The sequence below is a fragment of the Kogia breviceps genome, chromosome 7, assembly GCF_026419965.1.
Source record: "Kogia breviceps isolate mKogBre1 chromosome 7, mKogBre1 haplotype 1, whole genome shotgun sequence".
NCBI lineage: Eukaryota > Metazoa > Chordata > Mammalia > Artiodactyla > Physeteridae > Kogia > Kogia breviceps.
Window position 1 is genome coordinate 10,212,856 of NC_081316.1, and position 15,370 is coordinate 10,228,225.

The following is a 15,370-nucleotide window of genomic DNA, read 5'->3' on the forward strand; positions in this document are numbered from 1 at the left end:
CTGTTTCAGTTTGAGGCAAGAGGCCCTGGTCTTTTTATCACCACATTGACCATAACTGGCTATAGCCTGCTGGAGGAAGAGGACATGATATTGGTTCTGCCCTGGGGGGAGGTATTATCTGGAGAAGGATGAACAATGAGCCACGAGCAGCCATCCCTCCTGGCAACTGAGGGAATGAGTACCTCCACCCTGAATGGGGCCTGCGTGGCTCACCCTAGCAACCACTAAAAACCCTTTCCTTGACTCGGGTAGCCCTCACTATAGGTGAGCATGTTTTTAAACATCTGAGCCCAGTATAGCTTGTACTGTAATATCAACATAAATAATTCCCATCTATGAACTGTTTAGGAACAATCATGTGAGAAAAACCCCTCAACCCCAAATCAGATTCTTTAAATGAGGGTTGTCTAGATGTCTGGATTTGCCAAGGTTATAGTAACAACAATAACATGAATGAATGCAGTTCCTGCCACTGACAAAATGCTTTCACCTCTACTTGCATCTCATCTGATTCTCTATATAACCCTGGGAAGTGGTGGGAAAAGTAGCTTCAATCCATTTAACAGATGTGGAAACAGGCAAGGCAAAGATAGTGAAATCAACGTCAGCATTTGTTTATGGTATTATTCCTTTATTGGAATATATGTATACCTGACATACCACATCACTTAGAGGCACTGCTCAGAGGCAATAGTACTCTCTGTTACGAAATGGACTGTGTTTGGTGTCAGATTTCCCTGTACAAATGTTTAATCCACTCAGGGCTCCCAGTAGGGAATATCTCTTATCAGATATCAGAGTATCTTTAGAATATCACTAAAGTCAAACTGCTGGTGATTGGTACCTTCCAGACTAGATCGTTAGACTTCAAATCCAAGACTCTTTATACGATATTCAATTATTTCTTTGTGTGACAGGATTAAGGGCTAATGACTGACTGATTCCCAGTAGCCCTTTTGGAAACTGGTACAACGGAGGCTGTATCAATCCCAGGATCTCTCCTATTTCTGCCCAACAACCTCTTGATCCACAGTCTCTTCATCGCGTTTTTCACCTCCGTGTTTCTCAGGCTCTAGATCAGAGGATTCAACATGGGTGTGATGACAGTATAAAATACAACCACCATCTTGTCCTCAGGAAAAGTGGTGGAAGGTCTCAGGTAGATGGGAAGCGCATGTGGACAGAGCCTTGTGTCTCCCCCTCTGATGATCGAGACTTGAAGGAAAACAAGAAGACCATGTAAGAGCCCACAAGAATGACAAAGGAGCTCAGTGAAATCATGCCATTGTTGGCCACTGCAATAAGCCCCACCACATATGTGTCTGTGCAAGCCAGCTTCAGTAAAGGGCGGACATCACAGAAGTAGTGGTCGATCAGGTTGGGGCCACAGAAAGGGAGTTGTACAGGGACCACGGTCTGGATAAAAGTATGCACAAAGCCTCCTAACCAACACAACACCACCAATATGGAGCAGAATTTCCGGTCCATGATGGTCAAATAGCGTAGAGGCTTACAGATGGCCATGTACCTGTCATAGGCCGTCACTGTGAGGATAAAGATCTCCGTGCAGCCAAGCAGATGGACCAAAAAGAGCTGGACCATACAACCATCAAAAGAGATTCTCTTGACCTTGGCTTGAAAGTCAATAATCAGCTTGGGGGCTGTAACAGAGGAATAGCAGATGTCAACAAACGATAGGAAGCTAAGGAAAAAGTACATTGGAGAGTTGAGATTTGAGCTCCTTTGAATAGTTATTATAATGAAAAAATTTCCAGTCATGAGGATCATATGAAAGAGTAGGAACAAAAAGAAGCATAGTTGCTGTACTTCCTTATTTTGGGAAAGACCCATGAGGATAAATTCAGTGACATTATTTTCTATGGAATCTGGGCAGGTCACAAGGGAGCAACATTGTGTGACTTTACCTGTTGGAAAAAATATAAAGGACAATTAGATTTGGGCACATGATACCATAACATTATTGTTATTATTTTTAAACAATTATTTACAAAATTTCTCCCTTGAGGTGTTGGTTTCGGTATAGTCGGTTTCTTAAAATGACCAGAGATTGACTGAGGGATGGAGGAAGAAAGAGGAGAGAGAAGAAAAATTAATGGACTTTAAATATATTTAGTCATGGAGTCTAGGCTCTCCACTTAATAGTCAGTTATCTGAATCATTGTTGCTTGAGAATTTAAGTTATATCTTCCTTTTAAATCGAGATTCCAAGTGATAACCTCCTCTCTCTCAACTCCAGGATGCTTTTTTCCTATGTTCCAGTTGATACATGGAACCTATCACACAGACATTTGTGATCATAAGTATATGTCTTCAAAGGTACAACTGTGAGCCAGACCTGGCATGTAACTAGCCTTTAATGTAGCTCTTTGGCTTCCTAAATTACTATCACCCTGATGGGCTTTATCACATATTAGATTATTCTGGGAATTTACTTTTTGTCACTCTTCATATGTTTAAAAGCTGGGGGAAATGCACAGAGGCTTCACAAGAAGGAAATACCATTTGCAAGATGCTCAAGACTTCAGATTCTAGTTGACATTAGTTGTTATAGGATATGGGAGGTTATAAAGCTCAGGTAGGTTTAGATGTGCCTCTGACAGTGACCAACTGTGAGATAATGGGGCAAGTTACTTATCTTCATTGAGACCCAGTTTCTTTGGTCAGTGGGCTGACTCTATGTGAACACCAGGGTCTCCTCCAACTTGAATGTTATATCATGAAATCTGAGATGATATTTTTAATACAAAGAATCACTGTCATTGAATGTAGTTTCTTTCATTATTTCTGTATTCTTTTGAACCAAAAGATGTGTGAAGGTTGGGACAATGTGTATCTATTTTTGTGCTGCTTCAGTACAAATACTGCTTCCATTAATTTGGCAAGTCATGTAAACTTTTTGAACTCTGGTTTCTTCATCCTTCAAATGGAAATGTGACTGACTACTTCAGAGAATTTTTCAAATACCAAACCTAGCCCAGCATAAGGAAAGCACTCACTGAATTATGCCTTTTGATTTTCCCAACTAGATTCCCAGTTCTTACATTTTAGTATGAAAAATTTCAAATAAACACGAAATGGAGATAATAAGTGCTCATATATCTGTTATTCAGATTAAAAATGGCTAATGTTTTATGATATTTGTTTCATCTCTCTTTTTCATTTCATTTTGGTTCCAAAGTATTTTAATGCAAATCATGTCATTTCAACTTTTATAGCTTCAGTATCTAAAAAAATCAGGATTCTTTTTACATAAAGAGAAAGCATGATCATATTAGTAAAGTTACCAGTAGTTTCCTAGTATCTATCAATTCCTGGTCTGCTGGAGCCATGTTTTTTTCCAACCTCTCCTACAGTAATTAGATTAGTACCTACTTTGTCTGCTGTATGGGATATGGTAGCTCACTGTGGGTACTGAGCACTTGCAGTGTGGATAATGTGATTAAGAAACTGAAGTTTCAATTTATTTAAATTTAAGTTAAAAAAACTAAAGTGATAAAAAATATTCTGACATCATAAAAATTTGCATAATCGGGTTAAACAAAATATGATTAAATATTACTAAAATAAATTCCACCTATATCTTTTGCTTTTTTATGTGGCTTTTAAAACATTTAAAATGACAGTGTAACTTGTATTCTATTTCTATTCCACAGTGCTGTTCTAAGGATTAGGCCCTTGTCTCAGCGCTTGATCGTATTATCTACTTTAATTCTTGTCACTCTATGAAGTATGTAGAACTAGTCCCATTATTGACATAAGGAATAAAACTCAGAAAGGTAAACTAAGTGTCTCCACAGTCACATAGCTAGTCATTGGTGGAGCAGTGATTCAACCGTAATATATTCTCTTAGCCTGTGCTACATTATATCATTTAAACGTACAAATTCCATTGGCCTGTAAAAAATATTGCTAATAGGTTTGTGTTCTTCTTTATCATTCTAGGGTCTCTGGGACAGGAATTGCTACTTTAATTCAAACAAAATATAATTAACCAAGATAGACACCAATATTTTGTGATAAGTTAGTGGAGTCCTGATATCTGTGCCCTCGGTAGACCCACCAAGGGTCTTGGGCTTTATAACCAAACAGTAGTTTCTGTTGTAGGACAGGCACAGTCTTAGAAAATGGTTCAGATCGTGAAGAAGCGTATTCAAACTTTCCCATTATCTTGCCAGAGTCTGGGACTCCTAGGATCCTTGTCTCACCTTCCCTCCCCCAACTGTTAACTGCCACGTGGTGCTGGGACTAGGCGTGGATTATTCTACATTGTGGAAGATCTTTTCAACCTGTAGTCGAATAAGAAAGGAGGCAATGCCTAATGGATGAGGCTTTAGGTTTCACCAAATTCTAAATTCCACTGCCTTGACCACATGCTGAATCCCCGAAAAGATATGTCATCAGATTTTTCCTGAAAGAGGCGGCTTTTCAAGAGTCAGCAGCAGAGGCATGTCTTGACCCCTTTAGGTATCCTCTGTTGATTTCTGTCGTAATACTTAAACCATCATCTTTTAAATTACTTGTGGCTCTCCCTCATCAGACTGTGTGGGTGCCCAGCAGCTTGACTCTTGACTTGACTAGCGAGTACCTTAGGTTCTGAGTAAACTTTGCAGGAAGGAGGGAGAGAGGGAGGAAGGAAATGAGAGTTTCTGGTTTATGAATCTTTCTAGATAGCCTGGATTTAGCCCTGCCCATTGTCTAGCATAGAATACTTGCTAAAAGCACAAATTCTTATCAGATAGAGCTGGATTTCCTACCTCTGGCCCCAGCAATGACCAGGAGTGTGGCTTTAAACAGGTCATTTTATTTGCCTAATCATTGTCCTCACCTGTAAAATAGGGATTTAGTAGTTCCTGCCTCATAGAATTGGTGTGAGAATGAAAATAGCTAATGTCCATAAAGCTCAGCATAGTATCTGTTCCGTAGGAAGTACTTAAGAAATGTTAGTTATTTTTACCCTGCAAATCATAAAGATGGGAAATATAAGGCAAAGAAGAAAGGTGATAAAAGTGACATGACTTACCTGGAGAGTATGAAAATCTTCCCATCATTTTCCTACTTCTGGGTCCTCTGAATCCTCTTTCTAGCTATGACTCCTCCAAACACAATTCCTATTCCAAAAGTCTTAGATTTCTGTAGGTGAGAGCATGTATGTTGCTTTGGAAAATAGTCTGTCCCCACTTATTCCTTAGAACTGCTGCCTTGGTCACAAAGCAGAGGTCATTTGTTTTGGTGCCCGAAGCAAAGATAACTTTTACTTTATTAGGTTCTTGGCAGGTGCTCAGTAAACAGGAAGGACAGGGGTAAATACGGTAGAAACAAGCGTCTTGGAGAGCATTCCCAAGGTTAACGTACTCTCTCCCTGAGATCCAGAGTTGCTCCTCAGCCCAGTGTAACTTCAGTCAAGAGTCCTGGTTTAAGGCTCTTTCAAATCCATATTCTATGGCTTGAGAAGGAGAAAGTAAAGCCCCCTGATACCCAGATGGTGCTGTGCTCTCTGTCGCTGTCCTGAGTAATGAGCTTCCTTGAGGCTTCTATGTTGCTTCCACCGTTGAAAGTTCTGACTCACGATACATGTAACTTTCCCGACTGCATTGGTCAATGTGGGGACCCACCTGGGAGAAGGCTTTTCAGAATAGATTTCCCTGGTTTTTATGGTCACCCTGGATTTCCTGTCTTATTTATACCCATTCTCTAAACGAATAACAATGGACTCCACTGGGCAAATACTTACTATGTGTCCTGCATTATTATAAGTGCATTATTATAATGCACTCTATGTGCCTTGCTTGGTTTTGTTTTGTTTTGTTTTTAGGGCCTCAGTTGAATTGATTTGAAGTAATCAGGATTGTTGTACTGAGGCTATCATCATTGTTCCATACATGACCTATTCAGTATGAATTAATTAATTAGTTTAATATATAAATACCTGTGAACCAAAATGTAATCCAAGTGTTAGACATTATGAATAACTTACATCTTCCTGTGTGTGCATTCCCAAGCCCACCCCATTGTTTATCCTTAAATGCTGACGTAACTATATTCGAAAGTCTGTGTATTTTATTGTTTCAAATTAGAAGTTTGCTAAGGGTGAACACTTTTTCATGACTTTCATGCCATTTTGATGGTTTTTGTACGAATTCCTGGTTTTTTGGTCCATTGTTAGGTTACCTAGTTTTTGTTACTGATCTGTAGAAGTCCTTTTTATATAATCTGGATTTTACATAATCTGGGTAAAATTCCCTTGCCAGACCTGTACCTCTGTCTCTGTCCCTACTTCTATCTCTACATCTATGTCATCTTCTCTCCCAATTTTGTAACTTGCTTTTTCTCATTTAATGGTATATTTTGAGGAATAGACGTTCTTAATTTAACATAATATAATTTATTGATCTTTTCCTTTATGATAGTTGTTGTGGACTGAATGTTTTTTGGTCCCTCAGAATTCATATATGAAGTTTTAAACCCCCAATGTGATGGTATTGAGGGTGTTGCCTTTGAGAGGTGATTATATCATAAGGGTGGAGCCCCCATTGACAGACCCCAGAGGACTAGCCCATCCCTTCCACTATGTCAAGACCCAGCAGAATGCTTTCTGTGAACCAAGAAGTGGGTCTTCACCAGACACTGAATCTTCTGGTGCCTTGATCTTACATTTTCCAGCCTTCAGAACTGTAAGAAATAAATTTCTGTTATTTACAACTTAGCCAGTCTATGATACTTTGCTTTACCAACCCTAAAGGATAGGACAGTAGTACTACTTGTGTCCTCTTTAAGAAATCCTTCCCTATTTGAAATTTATAAAGATAGTCCCCTACATTAATATCTAGATGCTTTATTGTTTTACTTTTCAAATTTAGATCTAAAATCCCCTTGCAATGATGTTTTGAGTATTCTGTGAGGGAGGGTCCAGGATACTTTTTTTTTTTAATACGGATATCCAACTGAATCAACTGTACTTATTGTAAAGCCTGTCCTTTACTCATGGCTCTTCCGTGAGCATTTGTAATAAAGCAAATGCCCACATATGTGCGTGTGTGCCTCTGGACTTTCTACACTACACTATTGGTCTAATGTCTATCTTTGCATCAATATCTGTTTTCATAACTGCAATCTTGTAATAACTATTGAGCATCAGTTGTGTAAGTCCACCAACTTTGATCTTATTCAAAGGTGGTTTAGCGATTTTTGGCCTTTTGCATTTTCATTTATGTTATGAAATATGCTTGTAAATGTTCACAAAAGTAACTCTTAGAATTTTATTTGAGATTGTCATGAATCTGTTCATCAAATAGAGTACACTTGGCATTTTAATAATCTTGAATCTTATAGAGTTGAATGTTAAATGTTATATCCCTCACTTTATTCAGGTCTTCATTAATTTCTCTAAATGCTTCCTAAATGCTTTCTAATTTTCAGTGTTGGGGACCTACACTACATTTTGAATTTCATTCTAGTTTTTCTACTTTTTGCCTAGGATGTAGGAAACTGGAAAGGGTGTCGTTCCTAGCCTATCAACAGAAAAAAATCTAGATAAATTATATAAATTACGAATTCATAACTCTTTTTGTACTTTTCAGAGAGTTGAGGTTGCAGAGTAACCAAATATCCTGAAATATAGACTAGTTCAAGCAGAGATGGAACACAAGCCCTGGCTCACTGGGAAAGCACTGAAGGAAGAAATGCCAAGAGCCACGCAGGTGGATAAGAAAAAGATCTAAATACAAAAATTGCCTGAAGGCTAAATGTGGGTTAGCATGAGAGTATAGAATGCCAGAGAACCACAGTCACAAGAGGAGTTCATGCTCACTTGGAGGGTCTTCTTAATGGGGACCTCCCCTGGGTGCTCATGAGAAATACTGGGGACTGGGCAGGAAACAGGAGATACAAGCCTGGATGAGGAGAGCAGTTGGCGCCGTGGGAAAAGCACCAAGCCTCAAACAGACCCTTCTCTCGTACAGAGCAAAATAGTAAACAAAACAGGTGAGCAAGCAGAGCAGAACAGAAACAGAGTCATAGATACAGAGAACAAACTGGTGGCTGCCAGAGGGGAGGGGTGAGCAGAGGAGGGAAAAAGGCAAGGGAGACTGAGTACAAGCTTCCACTTCCTTTTTGTCAACATTTGCTTTATGTATTTAGGTGCTCCTCTGTTGGGTGTATATATATTTATAATTTCTATATCTTCTTCTTGGATTGATCCCTGATCATTACGTATTCTCCTTCTTTGTCTCTTATTACAGTCTTTTAAAGCGTATTTTGTCTGGTATAAGCATGGTCATTCACACTTTCTTTTGATTTCCATTTGCATGGAATACCTTTTTCCATCCTCTCACTTTCAGTCTGTGTGTGTCTTTAGATCTGAAGTGAGTCTCTTGTAGGCAGCCTATATATGGGCCTTGCTTTTTCAATTCATTCAGCCACTCTATTCCTTTAGATTGAAACATTCAGTCCATTTATATTAAAGTAATTATTGATAGTTATGTATTTATTACCATTTTGTTAATTGTCTTGTGGTTGTTTTTGTAGTCATTTTCCATTCCTTTCTCTTTCTTTTGCTCTCTTCCTTTGGATTTGATGACTGTCTCTAGCGTCATGTTTGAATTACATTCTCTTGTTTGAGTATCTATTATAGATTTTTGGTTTGTGATTACCATGAGATTATATATAGCAACATATATGAGTGCATTAGCCTCTGATTACCAAATGTATATTCTCTAGGGTTGCCCCTATGTGGGCTGCATGGGCTTTTCTGTTGTGGTGGGCTGACTACTGTGGACCGTCTTGTAGCTGCGGCCGTCCCCATGTGTGGTTGATTGCCATGCCCCGCCTTGTGTGTAGGCTGCAGACTGCTTTTGGCTGGGCTGGGTCACAAGGTGGACGGCTGCAGACCCGTGAGGAATTCTGGGACGAGTGCTGGCCCGCTAGTGGGTAGAGCCAGTAACCAGGGTGGCTGGTTGTGCAGCCAGCTTTCCTGGATCTAGTGTTGATATACCGATGGGCAGGGCCAGTTCATGACACAGCTGGCTATGGGCTCTTTTGTGTCCCAGAGCTGGTGACAGCCTTCTGGTGAGTGGGGTCAGATCTTGGTGTGGCTGACCGAGGGTTCCGAGGTGTCTCGCTGGTGTTGGCCTGCTGGTGGGTGGGGCCAGGTCCTGGGGTCTCTGGCGACAGGGCCTGGGGGGGTCCCAGAGTTGAAGCCTGCCCGCTTGTGGGTGTAGCCAAGTTCTGATGACTGGCTGCAGGGCCCCAGTAGTTGGGGCTAATTCTGGTTCACTTGTGAGTGGGAATGACCTGGGTCCTCTGGTGGGAGGGGCCAGGTCCCCAGGTAGCAGAGGCTCACGGGGTCCTAAGGCAGCTCATCTGCTTTTGGGTGGGGCTGTGTCCCCACCTCGCTAGCTGTGTGGTTTGAGATGTCCCAGTAGTGGTGGCAGGTAGGTCAGAGTCCCAGCACTAAGAAGCTAGAGGAAGGATTCCAAAATGGCACTTGCCAGCACCAGTGTCCTCCTGGTAGAACAGGCTCACTGAAATGGCTGCTGTAGTGCCTGTCTCCCCAGGGTGAGCTCCAGTTCCCTCCAAGATCAGCAGGTGGCTTTGATCCAGGTTCCTTCCAAATTACTGCTTATGCCCTGGGTCTTGGATCGTGTGAGATTTTGTGTTCACCCTTTAAGAAGTTAAGTCTCTGTTTCCTATAGCCCTCTGGCTCTCCTGAAATTAATCCCCATGGGGCTTCAAAACCAGATCTTGGGGGGGCTCATCATCATCCTGGAGCAGTCATCTTTGGGTTGGATGAAGCTTATCATGTAGTAGATTCCTCATAAAGGGTACTTATGTACAGTATTTAATGAGTTATTGCATGATTGAAACTGTGTTTTATAGTTTTGTTTATTGAAGAACTACTTGGCTGGGTATAAGATTCTGGTTTATACTTTCTTGATTTTCTTTCAAATGTGGCTACACAGTTGCCTTGCTCTGAATGCTGTTTTGGGGAAGCTGAGTACCACTGGAATTCTCCCGCTTTTGTAAGTTATTTCATCATTTTGCCTAGAATTCTTGAGGATTTCTTTCTTTATCTTTAATATCTCATAGTTTCACTAGATTATGACTTGGGTGTGATTGTTCTATGTAATTTTTTCCTGGTATCCAGTGTATCCTTTTAATGTGTACATTCAGGTATTTTAAGAACTTATGGAGTATCTTTTTTTGTGTATTTAATTAATTAATTATTTTTGGCTGCCTTGGGTCTTTGTTGCTGCATTCTCTAGTTGTGGTGAGCGGGGGCTACACTTTGTTGCAGTGCACGGGCTTCTCATTGCGGTGGCTTCTCTTGTTGTGGAGCACGGACTCTAGCCGCATGGGCTTCAGTAGTTGTGGCACGTGGGCTCAGGAGTTGAGGAGCACGGGCTTAGTTGCTGCATGGCATGTGGGATCTTCCAGGACCAGGGCTTGAACCTGTGTGCCCTGCATTGGCAGGCGGATTCTTAACCACCGTGCCACCAAGGAAGCCCTTATGGAGTATTTTTGGGTTATAGGTTTTTTGTTTTTTTTTTGTTTTGGCCATGCCACATGGCTTGTGGGATCTTAGTTCCCCAGCCAGGGATTGAACTGGGGACCTCGGCAGTAAGAGCGCAGAGTCCTAATCACTGGGCCACCAGGGAATTCCCTGGATTATAGTTTTAAATATTGGTTCTATTCCATTGTTTTAATCTTATTTATTTAGGGACATCAATAATATATGTTGGGCTTCCTAGGTCTAACTTTTATTTCTACCTCCTCTCTGACACTTTTTACTTCTTTAAATCTTGTTTTATTTCCTTTGGTTGATTATCTGATTTACTCTCATGGCTTTTATTCTATTTTCATTTGAATATTCTCCTTTTTGTACTTTAATTTTCATTACTGACAAGATTTTGCCCTTTTATTTTTTTCCCTGAGTTTAATCAACTCTCATTTCACCCAGTCATTTAAAAAAATCTTTTTCTGTTCTTAGTTTTTGTATTTCTGATTCAGTGTTTTATTTTCATATCTATAACTGTTTGAGTATATTTAGTTTGGCTTTGAGTACTATGGTGCAGATATCTTTCACTTTGGGGTTGCGCTTTTAATGGAGAAGTTTTGGCATTTTCATCAGTAGAAGTACTTTGATTCACATTTTCAGATTTCTTATGGTACTTTTGTTTAGATATAGTTTTTTTCTTCTATTTCTAATAATTTCATGGACATGGGTTGATTGCAAGAGTGTTATAGCTCCTGCTCTTTTAGTTGCATGTTTACACTGTGGGCAGAAAGAAGGAAGGGAGAAGAGTAAAGGGTGATGAGCGAGGTGCTAATTGGGCTCACCAATTAAGTTTGAACTCTTTAAAGAAATTTCCAAAAGCTCCACCAGTTACCTTTGCTTACATTTTATTGACCAGACTTGGATGATATGGCAACGTCTAGCTGCAAGATAGTCTGGGAAAGTGACTATTTTCCTCTGGGCAGGATTAGAAAGGAGTAAAGGAAATAAAGTATTAGGAGTATCTGTCACCAAAAAGGAGGAAGAAACGTTTTTATCACTTTGTTTCATAAAAGAAATATTTGTAATTATTTTTGGTGCTACTGATTTATTTTTTAAAATAATAATTATTGGAGTACAGTTGATTTACAATGTTGTGTTAGTTTCAGGTGTACAGCAAAGTGAATCAGTTATGCATATGCTCTCTGAAAGAGAGCATATGTAGAAAGAGTAGATACAAATATCTACTCTTTTTTAGATTCTTTTCCCATATAGGTCATTACAGAGTATTGAGTAGAGTTCCCTGTGCTGTACAGTAGGTCCTTATTAGTTATCTATTTTATATAGAGTAGAGTGTATATGTCAATCCCAATCTCCCAATTTATCTCTCCTCCCTTTTCCCCCTGGTAACCATAAGTTTGTTTTCTACATCTGTGACTCTATTTATGTCTTGTAAATAAGTTCATTTGTACCATTATTTTTAGATTCCACATATAAGCGATTATATGATTTGATTTTTAATTTAGTGTTACTCCCCCTATAAAATTTGACACAAAGACCTGTACATTAAACTGGGTAATAGTTCTACTACATAATTCAAAAATCCTAGTTAACATTTATGGGACACTTACCATGTATCAAGCATTGTGTTAGGTGAACATTTTAACACAGGTTATTCCATTCCACATTCTAACAATCTTGAAGGTATGTTTTATTATCTCCATTCAACAGATGAGAAACTGAGACAAAAAGCTATTAACTAAGTTGTCTAAAGTTACAAAGCTACTAAGTGGTAGAAATCGAATCTGAAACCATTATTTTTTCCTGATGCAGTCTCTCCATTATTCTATGTTTTCTTTTATTTTTAATTTTTCTTAAGCTATGTTTTCTTTTAAAACTCAACTTTTTTTTTTTTTTTTTTTTTTTGCGTTACGCGGGCCTCTAACCATTGTGGCCTCTCCCGCTGCGGAGCACAGGCTCCGGACGCGCAGGCTCAGCGGCCATGGCTCACAGGCCCAGCCGCTCCGCGGCACGTGGGATCTTCCCAGACCGGGGCACGAACCCGTGTCCCCTGCATCGGCAGGCGGACTCTCAACCACTGAGCCACCAGGGAAGCCCAAAAACTCAACATTTTTTAAAGCTTATTTTTAGTTATGGCAATATAGTGTCTCAGTGCTATTAATTTTTTCCAGAAGTTTCCTTTCCTCATGGGTATGGAAGTCATCCCATATGGCATCTGCAATATTTCTCCAAGAACTGGCATCTACTTTTCAATGTGTAATTAAAGTTAGAGAATGATGCAGCTCAGAGAATTCATGAGACTTTTTTTTTTTTTTTTTTTTTTTTTTTGCGGTACGCGGGCCTCTCACTGCTGTGGCCTCTCCCGTTGCGGAGCACAGGCTCCGGACGCGCAGGCTCAGCGGCCATGGCTCACGGGCCCAGCCGCTCCGCGGCATGTGGGATCTTCCCGGACCGGGGCACGAACCCGTGTCCCCTGCATCGGCAGGCGGACTCTCAACCACTGTGCCACCAGGGAAGCCCCATGAGACTATTAGGGTTGATATTATTACCAGTCTGCAATTACCAATTACCAGAAACAGGTATGGGTAGTAGGAAACTGTCAGTCGTGTGAAATTATAATGAAGAATCCTACGAGATTTTAACCTGTTTCCTTCCTGAGTTTGCACAGTATAGTCTTCAAGTCTGGAGTTTTTATTTACGATGTCTCTGGGAGTCACAAATTTCTCTGCTTCCTTTTTCCCACAGCCGTTTTCATTTGATTTTGTAGAGAGTTTCCTGAATATTAGGAATAATTTATTTTTAAAACGATTTTTTCATATAAATATTATAGATATTTCAGAAACACTTGGAAGCTACCAATAATAAAGAATTCTAAACACACATAACACAATTCGCAAAGATAAACATGAATACTCTTTATGAGTATATTACTTGAGTTTAAATACATCTTCACTTTTGGACTTTAGTATTTTCATTTCCCTGGTCTCAGTTTGGTCACAACATTTTCTGGGGGGACTTATAGAAAGGATAGCATTGGGTAACCTTGCATAAGTAGTAGGCTTCTCTCAGACTCAGAATTCCAACAGTAAGAGGAAAATAATAATATTGTACCCGTTACAACACTTTATGATTCATCCGACAGAAAATCCTATTCCATGTATTTGAAAAAGTAATGGAATTCATTACCTCATGTAACTGAAAACATCCAGAGGCAAGGTAGGCTCCAAGTGAGACTTGATACAGTGGCTCAGATATTACCACTACCCATGAAAGCTCATGATTCCTCTTTGTCACAAAGTTGCTGTTGCAGTTCCAGACCTCACAAACACACCCACTCAAAATTATTTAAAGCAAATGTTTCTGTCTCTTCTGATATGTTCTGCCCAAGATGGAGTACACTTCTTTCCTATGACTTCCTCCACCCCCGAACTAATATTGTAGTCAAGGGGTGGTTTATGAACATTTGCTTAAACCAATCAAAACCCACCTCTAGGTGATCAACATCATCCAAATTACATGGCTGGGACTGGGGGGGGGGGTGTGGTTTCTCCAAAGCAAAATCTGGGTATTTCTGACATGACTAGAGGAAAATAGATACTGGGGAGGAAACAAAAAATGCTCAAAAAGAATATTTGTCCTGTAGGATTGTTGTGACTATTAGAGACAATGGCTACAAATGTCTGGTATAGTGCCTGGCACATGGTAGGTACTCAAGAAATGGCAATTATTATTATTGTGATAGTGATCATCATCATAGCTTGTGTGGTACTTAAGTCTAAGTGACCTTGAAGCATAGATTGTTAGAGTGAGAAGGGACTTGAAAGATAATCCAGTCCAGTTCTGTCATTTTCTGTCTGTAGAACTGCAAACCATAGAGATGAAGGAACTTGCCTAGAGTCAGCCAGTTTGCAGCCCCTTTCCCTGGGCCAGTCCTCTTTTCCCTTCTCCCTTCACACTCATACTCTTCATGCTAATTCAGAAAATTGGGGTGGAAAAACTCTCTTAATGTCATGTTTTTAGCTTCCCTCTTTCAGAGAGCATAATTACTGGATGTTTGTTAACTTCTAGAAGTTCTCTAAATTAATTGACACACATTTTGAAACTTTTTCCTAAGTCTGTTTCTTGGGAAAGTTTCACCCTAGAGACAAAAAACCATGGGGAATTTGGTCCCTTGATCACAGCATGGGGTTCAATTTCTTCTAAATAGTTCAAGCATCTCAATATTGAAAAACAATCTTTGGTTTTCTAGAGAGCAAGTAGCTTTCCTAAACCAATAGCAGACCTAAAACGTACTGGTTAGCTGTTTTCTTGTAGCTATTTTTCTGTTTCTGAATAGTTGATCTAAAGATTGGCCGTGGACTGATTTCCTGAATCTCTCTCTTTCTAATTTATCCACATCAACATAGGCTGTTCATTTTCTAAAAGATCACAAGATCTATGGGGGTTTTGTTGTATGGTAGCAAAACTGACACTTTTAATTGGCAACAACAATCACAAAATCAAAATCACTTGAAACAATCCCAGAAATGGTGCCTCAGGAACCTGACCAATAAGCACCTGTGTGACTTTGAGAAGTCAGTTCTCTGTGGCCCTCAGTTGCTTCATGGGTAAATTAAGGAGATTGGATTAATCATCTACAAATTTCTTTTCAGCTCTAAAATTTCTTTGGTTTCACCTGCTACCTCAGCTGAGATTAAGTGGCTTAGCTCCCTGGGGTCCTCTGATGCAGAGGAAGAAGCCCAGCGCAAGAGTTTTGTTGTGAAGAGAACCTTCTGCGTTCCAATGTACACCCCTTCGGTCTCCTCAGCCCAGGACATCCGTGTGAGTGAAGAGTTCCTG

General features: G+C 40.0%; 1 protein-coding gene across 1 annotated transcript; it reads right to left on the minus strand.

Annotated features, from left to right (window-relative positions):
* Positions 1-919: 919 nt before the first annotated feature.
* On the minus strand, positions 920-15,348 carry LOC131759686 (olfactory receptor 4S2-like). Its single transcript, XM_059069102.1, is given in 4 exon segments — positions 920-1,163; positions 1,165-1,199; positions 1,201-1,925; positions 15,207-15,348. Coding segments are annotated over 4 exon segments (1,146 nt in total).
* Between the last annotated feature and the right edge of the window lie 22 nt (positions 15,349-15,370).